Consider the following 19,796-nt stretch of genomic DNA (forward strand, 5'->3'; position numbering starts at 1 on the left):
GTTCGGAGCGAGACCTACCTGAGACCGAAAGTGAAGATGGCTTTGCGAAAGAAAGCGTTTTTTAAAGTCCTCTGGCAGACACGTTACCAGGGCGCTGTCTACTGCGAGTGGGTGCTCAAAGCTAAAACCCACTATTCCACACCAAAGGGAACACAAACCCTTTGGTACACGAGAAAAGTCCACGCACACAGAGGTGTGGGGTCGTGCCCACTCCGAGCGACCGGCAGCTCCCAAAACCTGTCACATCGTGCACTGCTCTGGCCAGGTGGCACATTCCAGGCCTCCGGCACCTCGGGCCACGCCGGGACAAGTGTTTCCCCTCAGATGAGCGATGGTCCAAGAGTCGCTCGCCCACAGCCCGCCCAGAGCCCGCCCGCGTCCCGTCGCAGCCCCACGCTGAGGGAGCGAGGGACTTAGTAACAAGGGACTTTTAGGGAGGTCTGAGGGAAAGAGAGGAAAGATCACACCATCTTCCAGCCAAACGATAGGCAGATTGAACCCTTCAGGACCTCAGAGGGACGTCATCTTTAACTACTCTGCCCGTCTCCCCAGGATTGGCCTTCCCCTCCATCCCTCTCCTGTGCTACAGCAGGCGGGATTCCCAACAGGAAACTCAGCAACCCTCGGTGGCAGACAACACAGCTCTGAAAGGTACCTTGCAAGGGATTGCTTTATTCTTCAACAGAACAAAATTTTCATTCCTTCTCCCAGCAGGCAGACCACCATTTTCCCTGTCCTCCCCTGTCCACACCATTCTTCTCCTTAGAACCACACATCCTCAGTTGTTTGCAAAAAAACTGCAGAGCATCTGTACCACTACAGGTTTAGAGGAGAAAAAAGGGAAAAATAACAAGGCAGAAAGGTGAAGCGGTAGTTGATGGTTTCCTTCACAGTTTCAGTTCTTGTATTGGAGAGATCGTGATACCGACTTCCCTTATCTCTAACAGGATCTCTCCCTGCAGGTCAGCATAGGAAGGGGAGACAGATCCCTGCACAAGGAAGAAAATAAAGCCTAATTCCTATCCCTCCTCCTCCGTGGCACCATAAAGATTTCAGCAGAACCAAAAACTGCCTCACTAAAGCAGCAACAGGTTAGTAACCCTCTACTTAAACAGCAGCATCTGACTTAATTCGGAAGACTAGTTCCAGTAAACTAAAAGAAACACCATGCTCCTTACTAGAGACAAATTTAACTTTTAAAGCTAATATTGTGCAGGTAATAGTGAAAATGACAGTATTCAGTTTTGACCTCCTACCATTAACCTTTAGTAGATGCAACAATTTCAGAGTAAGGTAACGCTGACAAAAAAAACCCAACCCAAAACAAAACAAAAAAAAACTGCAAAAAATTGAAACACAGAAAGCCACCACAACATGCACAGCAGAAGGCAGAATTTCAGAACACAGCCTAAGGCTCACCATTAATGAAAACAACAGGACAAGTCACATGATCATTTATATGCCTTTACAGTCTAGAGTCATCTTCTGAAAATTGAGTATTTGTTTTGGATTCAGCTTTAATTGAGATGAAAGTTAAGCTTGACTAAAATTTTTGAAGTCTCTCATGGAAATGTGGTATTTAACTTTTTTAAAATATACCATAAAGATAACATGGCTTTTAAAAATTTGCTTTAGCATATAGGCATTTATAGACTTTTGTCTATAAAGACAAGCAGAAACAATAGTGTTACAGTTTGCCTTTTTTTTTTCATTTTATTAGCACAAAATCCTGTAGTGAGTGAAAACAAAGAGAACGTACACATGTATTTAGAACATGGAAAACTCACTGCACAAATGGGAATTATTTCATTCTTCCTGTGATCTTGCCAATTATTTCTCCTCTTACCTTTAGTATTAGAACACTCTGACAGTGCTTGCAAACTACAAAACCCAATCTTACAAGCCTGCAGCACTTCCTTAAAAAAAACAACTCTGCAGTTCCATTACCAAAAAGGGGCTCAGCCTAGGTTTAAGAGAACTGACCTAGAGCACTTGAATTCCAAAGTCTCCTGCTGTAAAAAAAAAAAACATTTATTCAGTATGTGCATATACCCTAACGTTAATGCATGTATATTCATTTTTACATAGTTCAGTTAAAGTTCTTTCTATAAGCACAGAAGCATTCCCATGGTTACTTCTGACCACATAAATACACCAGTTGCAGAGATTGCTTACAGTTAGTTCTTCTTGCACAAACTTTTATAGTGGCACTTGTATAGTCGGTCCAATGGCTTTGCAACACCTATACACACATAGGGACGGGTAAAGAGAGGCAAGATCTTTACGGGCCAGTGGCTGAGCTTACTGCATAGCAAGGCTGATGTATAGTATGATATCGACTGTAATAATACCAATATCGATAAATTAAAGAATTCAGATATACTGCCCATAGTATGAAAGTAAGCATTCACAAAATCAGAAAAAACACTGTTCTAGTCAGCCCGGTGACAAACAAGAAGGTGTTCGTCATAGTACAGAATCAACATGCTTTCAAAGTCCAGTATTATTAGTAGGTTATGGCAGATCGATACTTAATTGCCATGCATGGATAACACCCTCAGACATTTTCCTAGGAATTGTCTTGATTATCACCCAGAGTGGAAAGAGATCCACCAGCAGAAGTCAGTAACTTTGTCATTTTTCTTTGTTTGGGAATAGCTGAAAGTGGTTGCTTTATTTCAACAGATGGCAGACATTTCAGTTCAGTTAGCCATGCAGTTTTGTTTCATGAACAGGATTAATCACACAGATTTATGACATCCATGTTTTTGCAAAAGAGAGCAGGTAGTTTATTTCCGATTTTAATACTTCCCTTCCATCAAAGGGGACATACCAAGAACTGTGGTCTGAAAGAGAAGTATCATGATCTCTTAAAATGAAGCCCCAGGTCAGTTCTCTAAACAAACACATAATCACTAGAACAGAGCTCTACCTTGCATCCACTTAACAAACACAGAATTCACAAGAATATTATGAGCACACCAGCAAGAGCTACTTAATGGAATGATTCGTGAGACCAGCCTCAGCAAGCAAAAAGCCTGAGTTTCACAAGCCTTAATAATGCTAATTTTTTTCTTTTTTGCATGACAAAAGGGTAAACTTAAGCAAAAGTGGATATTCTACAGATTAATTTAAAATAATAATAATAAAAAAAGTTGAGCAAGTGACTATTCAGTGTTTCACACAAAACTCAACTCAATTGTTTTTAAGTTTTGACCAGGCAATCAGTCAGAGACAGACTGTTAAAACAGGATTCCAAACCAAAAAACTACTGCATTTGCAATACAGCTGGTTTTAACCAGCATTTCTAACTCCACTGGCCTCAAAGTATTTTTACAGTACTTTCAGTTGTCCAACATCAGTTACAAGCCGCTGTTCCACAGTTAGGACCACTCTTCTCCTCTGAAACATACTTCAGGCTTTCAGACTACTCTTCTCTTGTTCCACAAAACTTTGGAGTGAAGAGCTGACAAGTCTATCCAAGGTCATTAGCTTTCCTCTAGACTGCATTCCTAGGTGTGCCGTTGTGAGTCACTGCTTTCATATTTGAGGTGCTTGATTGATGGTTGCAGATTCTGTGGGAGGCAACACCTACTTCGAAGACTTCATGAATGGCTTTGCGGAAGCAATGAAAATTGTAGTCTATCAAACCTATCAAGAAGGAGGGGGAAGGAAGACAAAAAACTGTGTTCAGCTTGGCATATTTACATAAACGGAGCTTCAAAATCAATATAAAATGTTACATTTAACCAATAGGTATTTTCCTACTTATTTTAGTATTAACTTGGGCTCAGAAGATTTAACAAAGTTTTATTGATGCTAGTATTTATTTGGACCGTCTCAGTTTTCTGAAAAAAAGGTACCAATTTCAAATGCAACATGTATACTCATAATTAAACAGCAGGTAAGGGGACCATTACTCCATTCTACTTATTCCAGTAGAGCAGACGGTAGTGACAGAGCTCACATTAGCTACACAAGTAATTCCATCAGGAACACAGCGATTAAAGCGATGATTCACAAAATTAAAAATAAGACTTCATTATTCCTATCTCTAAGAAATAAGAAAATTCCTTCCCGAAGAAATTACACGAATTTACACAAAAATCAAGGTGACTTGTAAAGTCATACTAATATTTTGCAGTTGATAAAAAACATTAGATAAAAGCCTGTCAGCGGTGGGGAAGTCCTTACCTTTGCGCTCAAAACTCTCTTCTCTAAGAATGCAAACTAATGCCAAAAATTTTGTTACTTCCTTTAGGTACAGGACTGTTGTGTTATTGAGCTTGATAATTGCCATTGACTCTTTATCATAAGCACTTCCAGTGCCATCTTCTTTTAACCTGGAAAAAGAATGACTTAACCCAAGGCATAATCTAACTGGCATGCATATGTAACTTCAAGACAAATACCTGTTAAATGCAGTTAGAAGAATATTACTCATACTGAACGTTGAGCAAGTGGAGAACCTGCAATGCAGGTCTTAATACTATCGTTGAGTAAGACCATTATCACACCTTAAGTTTCTCAGGAAAGCTAGACCTAAACAGAGTAGAGGCCTTCATTAGATACTGTCTGTCTTAGATGAGCAGTTAAGAGCAAGCTATCAGCATGCATTCTTTTGATGTCAGTGGAGTGGCATCTCGGTGAAATTAATTTTGGTAAATTAATACAAAGGCTTCCTTAGTGAGGTTGAGTTGGAGGGGGTAACAGGACCCTTTTTGGTCTTAAGCTGAACCAGCCTGCATTTATAAGATCAGATTAGCATGCTGCTTTCTATCTGCAAGTTATTAGTGTTAGTTAAATTACTATAGAAGTAAATGATGTATCGCAAACTACTTCTATGCGCTCCTGAAAAAAAAAACCAAAACAGCTACACAACCCTGGATCGATCCATCAGGAGACAGACCGTTAAATGTTGCGGTATTTCTTGGCAGCACTGTATTTTCCAGGCTACGACCACAGTTCTAAGAGAAGTCACCGCTTCTCCAGAACCACTTCAAAAATTCATTGTGAAGTATAATTCTGCTGTAAATTGTGAGACATAAGCACTATGTGCATCCCTCACTGAAAGTCACATATGCTATTCTATTCAGATAGCAGCAAGTCTCAAAGCAGTATCACTGCAAGTTACACTTACGAGCCACGGCATGCTATCGACCCCAGTTATTTGCAGGTATTAACACACTTGCACCCACCATGCCAAACAAGATACAGCACTATTTATACTTTACATGAAACACAACTTTAACAAACATCAGACAGCTGTCTAGGGCCATGAGTGGTGGGAAAGAAATCGAGTAGAAATGTTCGATTCAGCTGCCAAATCATTTGGCTTTATTCTAATTACTTACAGAACCGATGTGCTCTAAAGACCAATCAATAGCATCTCGCTGCATGACAAAGCCAGCACGACTTGCACAGTTTGCAGCCCATTCTACAAATTTGAGGACTTTTTTTTTTCCTAAGAGTATTCATCACTTACCCATATATACAGGAAACATCTATCACTACATCAATCATGTCACAGCACAACTCATATGACTGCATGTCCACAGGGGAACTGTCTGTTGCAATGTAGATTTTGCTGACTACATCGAAGAGAAAAGCTTTTTCAATGCCTGAATTCTTCAGAAAGAGAAAGAATTTGGATGAATTTTTAAAATCTCAAGTAGAATTCATAACTTTCACATTCTTAACAGCAGAAAATTGTTTAAACATAAGCAATTTAGAGACTCAAGACAGATTGAAGATTTAGAACATATAGTTTATAAATACAATACCCTTGTTCCCATAGTACATATGAACATTACACAGTTGACAAAAATAAAACTGGGGATTCTGTTGTAATTCTTTTTAGTTTATTATTTAACAGATCATAATTCAGGTTACATTTTACTATGCTTCCAGAACCCACATTCAGCAGTTTACCTCTTCTGTGGTTCTGTTAATTCCAGAAGAGCCATACATTCACATCCACCTAATGGACTGGGATCAGAGATGAGATATTTCACAGTAGTATGCTGACACTTAAGTTTTATGCTTGTAGTATCTTGGCAGTTCAGATTTTGTGTGAGGCAGTCGCCACATAGTTTAACGTGCAGAGCAACTAAGTCAGCTTCGGAACTTAAAAATCCATGAAAAGTATCATATTACGGCAGTTATGGGTATGGAAAAGCACCAAGACATTTGTAACTGAGCAATTTGGCAAAGCGCGTGTGCTCATACTAAGTTCAGAAGCCTTTTGCAGTCCACCAAGTTACCACATATACACTATTGGCAGAGCTTCTTTTCTATTTATGCACCCAGAATCATTCCTTCTCTCTTCTTTCTAGCTAGTCTCAGTACCAAAGACAGTGTCCTGAGGACATCCAGACAATCCTTTTGGCATCAAGATCACACTCCATACCCTCATGGCACCAATCAAGGTGAGCATGCCCTTTATCAACTGGGCCAGTCCTCTACCAAACTGAGCAAACAAGCATTATATGGTAGCATGGGGCAACATGTCTGAACACAGAGCTCCTCTCAGTCATAACTGTTTTTTTCCATGTTGTCCACATGCCTGCAACAGACATGATTTAAATGAAACGGTCTTGTCTCGAGGGTGATATTTTATTTGATTTAAAGTATACAACAGCAAATTTCTATGTCACAAATTCTATAAGAAATGCAAACACTAAAAGAATAAAGGCAAAAGTCTCACAGGCCATATGAAATAGACAGTTTAGTTCCAGACCAAGGTCATATTACCAAATATGTCTGTTGCTACATTAGACTACTAAGTGCCTTAGCAAACTAATCAGTATATCCTGCAGGAAACTTCCCTAACAACTGTTATAACCAATCAAACTGCGCTTTGTCAACATTTAGAGAAATCCCCACAGAGCACGCACCAGTACAATTTAGCTGTGGTAGAGAGCTTCTAATGTAGACATCCAGGTCAGCAGAGTACACCCACATGAGTGCCACCCAAATATCCCAAGGGCAGATCTAGCCAGCGTTCCTTGGCAGAAGGACTTGCTTTACCATTCTGCATATTTCACTCAAAGTTCTGTTAGATTAACACTTACTGATATAAAGATATTAAGTAGGTTTTCCAGGGTTGGCAGTTGTGGAATGAGCTTCTGTACCACTTTACTGAAGGCTTCAAATATTGAATGGTCATAGATACTGGTCAAATAAAAGCTGAGATGAGGAGGGAGGGCAGTGGAAGGAAAAAAAAAAGAAAAAGAAGATTCAAGAAATATTTCAGAATTGCAATAGAAAGGTTAAAGCTATGTTCTGTAACATTCAGGCCTGATGCCTTGGCTGGGATGCCTTTATCACAAATATGTCTGACCAATGCACAAAGAACCTAATTTCTAAGCGGCTGAAGTAACCATGAAACAGATTTCCCCCATCCCTTAGAGATGGGAGACCAAGGATAAAAATTTGAATATTCTTTCACAACACACTTTGCCTACAGAGTGCTTATTACGAAGGTATAAAAAATGCTCAATTTGATTTCTTCAAGTCCTGTTCCTGGCCTTCCACTTTGCTCACACTAACATCAAGATACTGGCTCCACAGGAATCAAAATAGCAGTAAACCCAGAGAAGAGACAGCTTGTTTTAAAGGTGTCCGTAGAAGATACCTTATAAGTGAGCCAAATATCAAGTAACAGACTAAGCTTTTAAACCAATCATGCTGAAAAGTCAGTGCTACCCAGGACTAAAAGGCAGAGACCTTCCCCCCTCCTTTCCCTGCCCCTCCAGGCCACATGTACAAATTTGGCCTGTTAGGCTGAACGAGAAGGACCTTGAATTATCATCGAGTTTATGAATAATCTGTTCATTGAAATCCGATACAGTAGCCTGCCTTATTTTAGTCAGCCTAACAGCTGAAGCTTGTCCATAAATTCAGCGGTGTATTTTTTTAACAAGAGTTTGTTAAATAATAAGAAAGTAACCAGACCTTGCTCCAGTCAGTCCAGTATCGCATCTAAAAGCCATTAATCTGCATGCATATCAGCAACAGGAGAATCACATATGTCAGAGTCTTTCACTCACCTAAGGTGAAGTTTTTCGAGCCCAGCATCCGTAAGATCGTCATTAGCCCTCTGATGAATATCCCTCTGAGTTTCTATTTTATGGTCATCTGATAAACCATCAACTTTATGAATAAAAACTTCAAAGTTCATTTCTGGGTTGACCTTGTAGGCTTTTGAAACTGTAATGTGCAGTCTTGTTAAAGCTTCCATGTAGTCATCCTGTAAATCAGTTTGGGCAGGAATGAACGATAAAGCTTTCTCTCTGATAACTATTCCATTCTGCACTAGGACAAAATATTTCAGTGCAAGAACTTCAATTCTGTAACTAAATAGAAGTCTGGGAGGAGAGAGAGAATACCCTGAAGAGTGAGAAATACAAGCAGCTTAGATACTGTCATGTCAATTAAGTTTCATTAGTTATACAAAACCAGACTTCAGAGAAAAGGTGGGTTACATTTCAGCTCCAGCAATAGGCAAGCAGCGATCTCCAAGATGGTCCTAATAGCCAGGTAATCTCCCATAGTGCAATTTCTAGGCTTATTAAAACTGCGAGATACCCCGTAGTATCAGTACTAGAAACTGAGGTCAGAAGTGTGCTATTACTAAATGAACTCCAGAGTAGAAGGAAGGGATAATTCCATCCACCTAGCACAGCAGGTTCTTGCTATTATTGCAGATAAGTTCAGAGTACCAGCCCCTTTCCCCTCTCTCCACCAGTAGCACATGTTCCAGTCACTTCACAAAAATAAAACCACACACCAAAAGTCAGATTGCCAATGCATCCCTTCATACGTAGCAGATGTTTTACGAACTTATCTAAAAATATGAATTACTAGCTTCTCATTCACCTCCTCTCACACAAAAAGTAAAAATAAAACTTCCTTGTGATTCTTAGTGATTTGTATTTACCTGGGCATCGATAACATATATTAGAGCACCTGTTCCTCTGAAGATCATCTCATAATCAAATGTTGGATCAAAAAAGTCCATCTGTCCAGGAAAATCCCATATTTGGAAATTCACAAACGAACTGTTGGAAATATCATCTTTGTAGATTTTGTTGGTACTTTCCAAGAACAGTGTCTCATTGGGAGACATTTTATGAAACACCACCTGTTAAAAGAACACAAATAATAGTCTAGACTTTACCTTATTAGAAGAAATGGGTGAAAGTTTTGTGACTTGAATCTTACAAATAGGTTTATCCCTTCCGAAGCATACAGCTTCCTTGTGGTAAATAGACAGCTTCCTGCATCAGCTAAGGAAATGACCTACCCCCGACCCAAACCAAGCAACTGAGTACAGTTAAACATTTTCACAAGTCCAATGGCGAAAGACACAGACATCCCAGTTACTCTTTCTTCCTTGCAAGTCTAACACAGTATGTTCAAATTCTGTTATATTCTTATCTGGTATGAAGCAAATGTGTTAATTAAGCAACTGCAAGCTTTTAAGAACCTTTCCTTTCTAATCTTAGAAATTCCTAAAGGAAGCTTCACTTTTAGTCTGGTGTCAAGTGTTATAACACAACATAATCAGATGGTTCCTAAACAACAATAGAAGTGTACAAAAATAACATCTTGGTTTTAGAGACCTGAATAGCTAAGTAGTGTGCCATCTATTAACAACTGAGTTCAGTTTGCTGACCCTCTCCTTTTAATTAGAGAATCACAGAATGGGTAAGGTTGGAAGGGAAAACAGTGGGGTGATCTGGTCCAACCTCCCTTTTCAAGCAGGGTCATCCCAGAGCACATTGCACAGGATTGCGTCCAGACGGTTCTTGAGTAACTCCAGTGAGGGAGATTCCACAACCTCACTGGGCAGCCTGTTCCAGGGATCAGTCACCTGCACAGAAAAGAAGTTCTTCCTCATGGTCAGGTGGAACTTCTGTGAAACTTCCCTAAAGAAACTAGGAAAGATTTCACACTACTTGGTAAACACTTTAGCTGCAGGGTGAAAAACATACTCATTGCTAGAACTCAAAAAGCCCCACTGGGATTTTAGCCCTTCCCTGTACAAACAGAACTAGCATGTAACTCCACAGCAAAGCAGCCTGTAGCAAAAGCGGTCAGTGTCAACAGTGAACACTGTGCTAAAGCAACTCAACTGTGTAATATGAAAGTTATTCCAAACATAATGTGGTCAAATACTAGGACTCCAAAAGAAAGATATTTCCTATACAGCACTTGGTAATTCTGGTTTTATCAGATGTTTCATACAGTTACAGAAGTCATCCATTAGAGACCTGGTGCAACAAACTGTCAAAAAAACCTGGAAGACAAAGAACTCTACACCCAGTATAGTTAATGGACTGTTTAGTGAGGTTCGAAGTAATATGTCACCTAAGGAAAGGTTTAGGAGGCCATGATCTTAATGGGGTTTTAAACAGCAGAACATTTGTATGGAAAAGTAAGAACAGTTCTAGATACACAGTGGCTGTATTGCATTCTTAAGGGTTTGCAGCATAGTTTTAAAGCCTTCTGAAATCAAAATTTCTTTTGGAACTCAGCATCTCCCACAGAAGTGGGAAGCAATGCCATCATTTCCATTTCCCCTGCTTCCCAAAGCAGCACATTTCATCAGATTGGTGTCCCCCATCTGAACTCTTTCCAGGTTCCTATTACAGAGGGACAGTACAGTAAGTCCAGTTATACAAGTCTGCACAAAAGTTTGTTTTATGAACCAAAGCAATCATCACATTCCCAAAATCTATTACCCTCAATTTGCTACTGAGTATTCAGAGGTTATACCGGTATGGAAAATCCAATTGTCCAAAGGAAAAAGAAAAAAGAGTTCCTCCACAGGACCATAACTTTTTCTTTTGCAAGAGGTGTCCTATTAATATTGCTCTCAGTGGAAGGCTGGAATGGTTTAATAATTCATGTTTTCCACAGAAATTTCTAGACAATCACAAAGCCAATACTTTCCACGATACAGTGTTTATCTTGCATATCCCTGTTCTCTAGCAAGGTGATCAACAACTAGTTCCCAGACAGATGGGTTGGGTCTGGTCATGGACATTTTTGAACTAGACAGATCTAAGACCAGGAACACTGTTGATGAGAAATTTCTTGATATTACAAGAATGTCTCAAATTATTGTCACAGTTAGTTTGCTCAGGCAGCATCACAATGAACTCCTAGGTATCAGAATCACAGTTTCTATCTAATTCCTAAGCCAGATCGGTAACCAGTGGGCAAAAGATAAATCCTATGTCTTCTTATTGCATACTCGGCATCACACTATTCCTTACCTTTGAATAGGTCCTCAGAGAACTGAGGACTATCAACATTGGCCATAAAAAAGTCCAAAAGCTACATCTATAAAGAGACCTGTAAAGTCTTAAAATCTATCTGCAATTTGGAGTTGCTGCTTTCCTCTAGCTTTTGGGGGGTTTTTCAACAGTGGATAATACGATAAGATCTCTAATGAGAGTCTACAACCAGTGCCGTTCACATGACTAAAAAAGACTTAGAAAAAGACTTTTAGTGAAATCACTGCATTTGCACATGTAGTGGGATCGTTCGACCTAAATAATGGGGAATAACTGACAAGACTAAAAAGCAGTGACAGCCTGGTCTGCCACTGTATTTCAAAATTCCTCACTAACAGATCCAGTCTGAAGTCAGTTTAGAACTCATCGGCTTACTGCAGTATACGGATTACCAAGCAGTCTGCATAAGATGGCAAAAAGAAGCAGATTCATCCCTGTTATACTGCAATGTCAAAAAAAAGGATTCCTTCCATAAAACCTTTACAGACATCTCTATAGGTTTTCACACTTGCATTTGAAGCAAGTTTGAGGCCCCTAAGCCTCGAGCTTGAGAACCACGCATTTCACTAGTAACATCTTCCCATAAAAATACCACTGAAAACTTCACAGTTGGGACCACAAACATAAAATTTGCACTGAGGAACAAGGATCATTCTTAGCACTACACTTCTACTGAGCTACGTGGCAAACGAAAATAGCCAGTTTTGTCTCATTTTTATTAAGAAACACTAGTGACTTCACAAAGCTACCAACAAACCTAAGGCACTGAAACTCCTCCTAATGCATTTCCTCCTTGACTCTCGTTTGCTCGGCCTAGCGTACTAAAGAGAACCAGAGGCTGTCCTGCTCATACAAAAGCAGAAGTCTCTTTCAAAGCATCAAAAGGCATAACAAAGCTCAAGTCTTCCAAGTGGAAGCACGCTAAACACTGCACACCTGTACCGCTCACGGTGCTTTCACAGCTGTAAGAAAACACCTCACGATAAACGTCACACTAGCATCTTCACTTTTTTACTTCTGAAGCGTTAAAAGTGAAGAAATGCAAAGGCTACAGCTTATGCTACACAACCTTCCTCTCTAGCGCAGACGATCAGAGTCCGTTCTGGAAAGTAAACGTCTTTAGGCAGGAGGCTCCCGTCGTTTCAACTTCGCCACATGAGCCCACAATAAAAAGTAGGAACGGCCCGAACAGCAGCACAGCAAATGAGAGATACAACTCGGCGCCGGGCGGGGAGGCGGGGAGCCGCCGGCGGCCCCTCACCTTCTGGATGGAGGATTTCCCGCTGCGCCGCAGCCCCATAAGCAGGATCCGCGGCTTGGAGTCCGCCCCGCCCGCGCCGCTGCCGGGTCCGCCCGCGCCGCCGCCGGGCCCGCCGGGCCCTGGGCCTCCCTCCAGCTCCGCCTCCTCCTCCTCCTCTCCGTAGCCGAAGTCCTTGGGGAACGAGTCCGCGGCGCCGAAGCTGCCCCCCACCAACGTCGGTTCCTCAGCCGCGCCCGGCGCGCCCGCCCCGCCGAACTGCAGCGCCATGTCCGCCCCGAGCCCGCTGCCCGCCAGCGCCCGGCCCGGAGATTCCTCCCGTTCGCCCGGCCCAGCCCGACACGGCCCAGCCCGGCACGGATTGGCCGCTGTCAAAGCCCCGCGCCACCGATTGGCCCGGGAGAGGCGGCGAGGTGGGACGGCCCCGGTCAGACGACCCGAGTCACCTGACGGCGCTGCCGCACGTGAGCAGGAGAGGCGGGGCGAGGGCACCGGGCGAGCACGGCCCGGGCAGAGCGGGCGGGGGGGAGGCACCAGGCAGGAGGGACTCGCCGCAGTCTCGGGGGAGCCACACGAGGCCCCCCCTGTACCCTGTCCCTGCTGTGGAGACCGGCTGCAGGTTCCGCTTCTCTTAAGGCGCAAAAGCAGCCCTCAGCGGGGGAGGGGGGCGGAGGCCACCCCCTCTAAGGAAACGTTACCTTGTAAAGCAAGGTTCTTCGTTAAACAGTCATTAATTTTAGCAAGGTTCTTCAATTAAAGAGTCATTCCATTTTCTACTGGCAGCCCAGTACAGGCAGGCAGCTCAACTGAAGTTTTATCAAACTTGTTACTGTTATTTCATTACGATCCTAAATTAAGGCTCACAGGAACCAAACTGCTTTTCAGAGGGGAGCAAATACAGTTATGAAAAATGTAAGTCTGCATTACTGCCCTGGCACCCAACATCTCGACTCAGGAGTCTTTCATGCCCAGTTTATGGGCTTGACTAACACCTTTACTCATCTTGCCGCTTCTTTAGCAAGACATGCCAGTCCCATTACTCAGAGAACATGTTCAGCTGTGCATTTCCTATTGCATTATCCTCTCCCTATTTGCACATGGTGCAACTTAACGCTAGGGATATGTTCTATCTTACAAGTGAGCTTTCTCTCTCCTTTGTTCCAGAGGTTGGAGCATTTTTTCCTGCCCTTTTTTTTATTTGTTGGTTCAGGGTAGGTTTTTTCTAATTAATGCTTTACAGACTTAACACAGTATTTTCCTCTCATTTACCTCTCTTCTGGCCTGTTTAGATCAACATTAGATACACTAGTAAGTAAGCAATTATTATTTCATTAGGCCTTGATTAGATTGACTTAAAAATTCTGTCTGATCCATCCTACCACACCTGCAAGACAATCTGCAAAACCTATCCTAAAAATAAGGAAGTTAAACTAACAGCCAGTAAATCTAATATATAAGACAACTTCATTTCCCCTTTCCTTTATTTTTCCTGTCATCAGCTGCCTTTAAAGTACCTAATTTTAGGATAGGAAACAAATGCAGCTATTTAAAAATGTATCTCTCTTTTTTTTTAATAAAGGTCTATTTTGCATTTCAGAAGAGTCATGAAACCAATTCAGGAAAATGGGAGACAGAGCATAGGCAAAATTAGAAATCACAAGTCACACACCCCACCCTACTTGGATTTTCTACCCTGCCTAAATTTTCTTTTCACTGTTGGATAAATAAGAAAGCAGAACTCTCCCCACTACACTCCTACACGTGCCACCGTAATTGCACAGGACTTTAATTACAAGTAAGAATTTTTTATTCTGTTCAGAACTGTCCAGGTGGACAGTTCTGGATCAACTCTCCAAGGCCCAGTTGCTGACACGGGATCAGAGACACAAACTGCATGGAAATAGGTACATCTCATACAAATCTGCATATTCAGCACTGTGCTATGTCCATCACTTAACTATACTTGCTCGTTTTGTGCCTCTGAGTAGACACTTACCCTGTCAGCTTCAGGAGAAGCCTAACGTCAGTGCTGAGTAGCAACACAGAATGTAACTTGAAGGTCCTGCTTTAGTTTACAGTTAGTCCATCTGTGCCACGTCGCCCCCTTCAGTTAAAAGAAAACCAAGAGAGATCAGCAGTTCAAACAGGACCATTGACCATGATGTGAAAATTACACAAAGCTGGCAGGCACAGTTATCTAAAGGTTCATCAGAACTGTCATCTTTTCTTAAACACAGAAAGAAGATTGGCCAGTATGCTTAACTCATCAGTTGCTGCTGCAGCTGTATGCTCATGATACTGCACTTTCTTTCTTTAAGACCACGAAGTAACAAAGTAGACAATGCAGAGTTCACACACACACATACACAATAAAGACCAGAGTTCTCAGGAAGCCCTTTATTTAGTCAAGGCATTAAAGGAAAAACTACTGTTATTCACCATGCTTCTCATCTTGAGGTGGTTCATACTGAGCCAGCTGTGGATTTAAAGAAAGGAATTCAGTTAGCTGCAACATTTCATATAACACTCTACGTTAAGAAATGTAGGAAAATGTGTGGTCTGGACTTGCTCCATTTACTTTGTGCACTTTAACTCACTCATCTTCATTCAAGTCCATTTTCAAGTGAGGAAACAAAGTAACCCTTCTCTCAAAACATCCATTTGTCACACTGTATAACCATGCAGCCATAACAAGGGGGCTGTCTAAAAGCACATAGGTCTTGCCCTTAATTTTTCACTGCTTCTTGTTCTAGGACTCATTAAGTACTTTACATATTAAATAGCAGTTGATAATGATGACCTATAAGCTAAAAATGTTGAAGAATTAGGACCATCTCTCTGAGATATGCTGGTTTGGTTTACTCAATTTACAAATTGCACAGTGACTTAAAAATAAAAAAAAGTACATAAGAAATAAATTAAAATACATGTGTTCTTTCCTCATAGCAACACTAAACTGCAGCAATCACTCTGCTGCTAACAAAAACTGCTAAAATAACACTTTTTCATTCTTGTAGATTTTACTACAGCAGATGGCTAGTACACAATCAAAAGTCAGTTTTCTTTTCTACCTGAGGCCTAACTATTGACTTCCTGTCCCTGCCTTCAACACACATACAAATACCTGACATTCTGAGCAATAAACGTAAGGAAAAAGACAGATCTTCAGATGATTGCAACAGAAGTTCTCAATAAACGCACAGATAATGGCATATATTTTATGCTAGAGGATTGCTGAAAGAAAGCTAAACAGTAGTGTTCTCCCTGCATTCTGTGTGAAGTTCTACAGGATGTCAGAATGATGGGCATTACACAGCAGAAGAAAGGGGAAAAGAAACCCACACTAATACTGGAAAATATGTAAAGTAAGAGTTATCATTTGAAAGATGAATAACGTGAAAGCACAAATGAACCCATGATTACAGAAAGGCTTACTTTCCTGGAACAAGTCTTGACTTCTTTAAAAGAGTTCTTTAAACAAAGACTCAGATTACTCTGCTCTCATCTGCCTGTCTTACTATCGGTTGCATTTTTAAGTCTGCTGCACCAAGTGAACTGCTGGTCTATTGCTACTCCCCCTAAAATTCTGCTGTTTGCCATATTTCCTAGGAAGAAATAGCAAATGTAGCTGTGAGGACTCACAGCGGGTAACAGAAGACGAGGAGAATTATTATAACAGCAAGAGGGCACTCCAGCTAAGAAATACAAAGGGGTAATGCCCAAGAATCCCTTCTCCCAGAACTGAAGTGGGGTGGCTGTCTCCTAGTAAAAAGCTCTGTTATATTCACATATAACAGCCACCATCCATTTCCAATAAATGCACATAAACCTGTAGTGGCACATAAGCTACTGGAGTATTAAGCACCTCAAAAGTTTCTTTCTTCAGTGTTTTTAGGAAGCTGTTCACACCTCCGAGCTCTTTCAGACAGCCTACAAACCCATTAAAGAATGGTCCTGCCTTTAGCAGCACTTCAGACTCACTGCTGTTGCAGATAGAGAAATACCAGGGTCATTTTAGGTAAAAAGCATAAATTATTGTTCCCTGTGGGTCTAATAGCCTCCAGTGGTGACATCCTGACATGTGCAAGGGTGTGCCTCTGTGCCAAGTGACACAAAGTAATATAGAATATTCCTCTTTCTGTTTGCCTTTTGAAAGCCTTTGTAATGGACACATGACCTGAGTTTTTCAAAACTCTCATGGAAGCATGAGCTACATAATATCAGACAAACACATCCAGACAGGATCGAATGAGGGCATATTAGACTTGATAACCCAGACTTTCCCTAAATAAATAAAATCCCAAGTTTAGTAATATTATATGTTATATTCTAAAAGAAGTGTCCCATTAAAAAAAAATAAGCCTTAACTACAATGAATTCCATCAGCATTTCTCAGCCACGAGGCTAAACAATGCAATATTTATCAGTTACTCTAACAGAAGAAAGTCAGCTGTATTCTAAGTATTAAAGTGGTTTTTTGTTGTATGATATGGAACTACAGAGTAACACCAAGTAGACTTTTACCTTGCTTTTCAGGGTTTTATTTTCTTCCAGCACAGCTTCATATTTTTCTTTCATCTCTGCCAGTTCCAAGCGAAGTGCCTCTAATTCTGGATTCTCAGGAGCTGAAGCTCCCAGATGATGCTTCAGAAAGCTGATATTTAGATGTTAAGTATTTCTTCAGTTACACAGTATAACCACATTTTAGTTTTAACACTTACGTTGAAGTTAGCACCGCAGAACACATGACCAAAATCACAGTACACCACTGAGATTACTACAGTGCTTTTCATCCTATAGAAGGAAGTTAAAAAAATAAGAGAGGTTTTTAAACTCATAGCTATATTCCTTAAAAAAAACAAACACAACCAAAAACAAGACATCAGTACAAGTTCTTCTTATTAAAAAAAACCCAAATCAAACAAAAAAGGAAATGTGAAGAAGCAAACTTCAGAAGCCACAGACACTGCAGGTACTCAAATGCTGCAGGTCTACAACTCTGTAATGGCCTATAACTTAGCTTTTTAATTGTTGGCATACTGATAGCCCAGTTCTCTTGCATCCTGTCAGACTCTCCCTTAGCTTGTAAGAAGGCAATTATTAGCCAAAATGCATCGATAAAAGCCATGTTCTCAAGGCAAGGTTTCTAAATGAGCCTCTCCAGTTCACCTATGAGTCAGAAGCAGTACTGCTATTTCACATAAGGTCTCTACAAACAAGACACAGCAGAGAAAAAGGATACTCCAGTGCACTATTTGGTTTCTCTGGCTCTTCATATAAGGCTACCAACACTGCAAACGGAAAATATTCGTCAATTGCAAGAAGTTCACGCAACTCTTAAGTTTTTGAAACACATACCAACAGTCAGAAAGCATAACACATTTATAGCACATTTTTCCATTTAACATGATTTTCACCTGTATACTCTGACATAAACAACAGGTCTGCTGTACAGGAGTAGACAGAGCATTCCACCTAGTAACAGCTAAATATAAGTTTTCTTCATCCCTAACCCAAGTCTTTGGCTAGTCTAGCACAGAAGACAAAATGGCCTGGACAATTTTTATACATTCCACATGCAACACTAGTATTAGCTTTCATCAGCAAGACTGAAATTCTAACTATTTTGAGATTCTCTTCATGTATCATTATTTCCACTTCTTTGAACCACAGGACATCAGCAGTTCTGTAACTTTCAGCATAAAAGCAAACCTCCATCAAACATCTACAGTTACAAAACTAAATGGCTACTGTCAGAGTAGGTGACACTGATGATCTTTATGGATGGAGCCCCTAAGGGCCACAGAAGTCAGACACGAGCAGCAATACCCTGACAGCTTAAATAAAAGTAGCCATATACATGGAGAACTCAGTCACACGAATACTCAGAAAGTTCCCAAACATAACCATTCCCCACTCCCTACAGGGGCAATGTGCCAGTTCCAGATATTCAAACGATACAGTCAAACTGGTTTTAAGCTACACACCGCCCAAGTTAAAAACAAAATTAGGATGCCTCAGTGCTTGGAAGGCTTATTTTGCCATTGCATTGGATGGTATTGCAATAGAAAAATCAAATGGTACTCACACACCAGGCCAAGAGTCTTAATGCAGCACCTATTCGCTCGACATCCTAGATCTGCTGCTCCCTCTTTATACAGCATATTTTCAATCAGAAATGGAAACAGATTTTTGCCACATACTATTGGAAGGTTCTCAAAAAGACTTCAAAAGAGTTTCAAAGATGCCAAGTCATATGTGTCAAGTTTAGCATCATCATTTTCCCCATTTCGATACAGATAGTCACTCTCCAAAACATAACTTTCATTCATTTTAGAAAAAGCACTAAGCTCTACTCAAGAAAGGGTCTTAAAGAATTAAAGTGGGGTTTAAAATAACACTTGCTGTTATACCGTCTCAAGCATTTACTTCCTCTGTAGAGCTCTGGCAGAATAACAGCCCCCAAGAAATTAACCAAAAGCACGCATTGAAAGAAGCACTTTGGCCGAGAGTAAGAGAGGTCTCCGACACACCCGTGCGGAGAGAGGAACAGCCTTGTGTCCCACACGCACCTCTTTAAAATCGACCCCCACAGGAATTAACGCTTTGTAACTCCCAGGGCGCGTTTCCAGAGGCCCGCGGCCCTCCTCCGCCTCCCGGACTCCATTTCCAGGCCACGCCGCACCAAGATTTTCCAGGAGAGTTCTGCTGCCGCCCCCTCGCCGACTGAGGGGAAGAGGCGGACGACGAGGCGGGAGCCGGCGGGGCCACCCGACGGGCCGCCACAACGCGGCCGGGCCGGGCCGGCAGAGCCGCAAGAGCTGCCCGCTGGCCCCTCACGGGCAGGAGACTTACCCTTGGTGAGCACGTCCAGCACCCCCGACTTCTCCAAGTACTGGCGGAACTGCTCCCGCTTGGAGTCCGCGGCCTGAGAGAGGACGCCCACACGGTCAGATCGGCGGCGCGCCCCGCCTCGGCTGCCGAGGCGGCTCGTTGGCCCGGGCCGGCCCCGCTTTCCGCCGCGGAAGCGGCACGAAGGGCCGAGCCGGTGTCGGTCCCGCCGCTCCGAGCGGGAAGCGGGACAACACCGCACCCACGCCGGCACTGCCTCCTACCTTGTAGTGCGCCATCTACCCCGCACCGCACCCACCCCGCCGCGCGCCTGCGCCCTGCGCTTTAACAGCGCCAGCGCTTCCCCGCCGTTACCGGAGCGACGGAGCGGCGGCACCGCC

General features: G+C 41.9%; 2 protein-coding genes across 2 annotated transcripts; both read right to left on the bottom strand.

Moving 5' to 3' along the window:
* Window positions 1-652: 652 nt before the first annotated feature.
* RRAGC (Ras related GTP binding C) lies at window positions 653-13,074 on the bottom strand. Its single transcript, XM_027746880.2, has 7 exons — window positions 12,568-13,074; window positions 8,942-9,145; window positions 8,052-8,251; window positions 7,074-7,188; window positions 5,486-5,628; window positions 4,195-4,343; window positions 653-3,651 (listed from the first exon to the last, which is right to left on the bottom strand). The coding sequence occupies exons 1-7, from the start codon at window positions 12,832-12,834 to the stop codon at window positions 3,500-3,502; spliced, it is 1,230 nt and encodes a 409-aa protein (XP_027602681.1). The 5' UTR covers window positions 12,835-13,074; the 3' UTR covers window positions 653-3,499.
* Window positions 13,075-14,943: 1,869 nt separating this feature from the next.
* On the bottom strand, window positions 14,944-19,746 carry LOC114001614 (MYC binding protein). The gene is made up of 5 exons (XM_027746881.2): window positions 19,680-19,746; window positions 19,420-19,492; window positions 17,807-17,855; window positions 17,089-17,218; window positions 14,944-15,040 (listed from the first exon to the last, which is right to left on the bottom strand). Exons 1-5 carry the CDS (start codon window positions 19,692-19,694, stop codon window positions 14,996-14,998), a joined length of 312 nt encoding a protein of 103 aa, XP_027602682.1. The 5' UTR covers window positions 19,695-19,746; the 3' UTR covers window positions 14,944-14,995.
* Window positions 19,747-19,796: the final 50 nt, after the last annotated feature.

The sequence above is a fragment of the Pipra filicauda genome, unplaced genomic scaffold, assembly GCF_003945595.2.
Source record: "Pipra filicauda isolate LSUMZ 115617 unplaced genomic scaffold, ASM394559v2 scaffold407_size631318_pilon, whole genome shotgun sequence".
Lineage (NCBI taxonomy): Eukaryota > Metazoa > Chordata > Aves > Passeriformes > Pipridae > Pipra > Pipra filicauda.

Coding starts and splice junctions, on each gene's coding strand:
- LOC114001614 (XM_027746881.2), bottom strand. Junction 17,219..17,806: donor AAACCAAATAGTGCACTGGA/GTATCCTTTTTC, acceptor TCTAAATATCAG/CTTTCTGAAGCATCATCTGG. Junction 15,041..17,088: donor ATAAAACCCTGAAAAGCAAG/GTAAAAGTCTAC, acceptor TTAAATCCACAG/CTGGCTCAGTATGAACCACC.
- RRAGC (XM_027746880.2), bottom strand. CDS start 12,834: ATGGCGCTGCAGTTCGGCGGGGCGGGCGCGCCGGGCGCGGCTGAGGAA. Junction 9,146..12,567: donor GGAAATCCTCCATCCAGAAG/GTGAGGGGCCGC, acceptor TTCTTTTAACAG/GTGGTGTTTCATAAAATGTC. Junction 5,629..7,073: donor TACTTAATATCTTTATATCA/GTAAGTGTTAAT, acceptor CTCTTTCTGAAG/AATTCAGGCATTGAAAAAGC.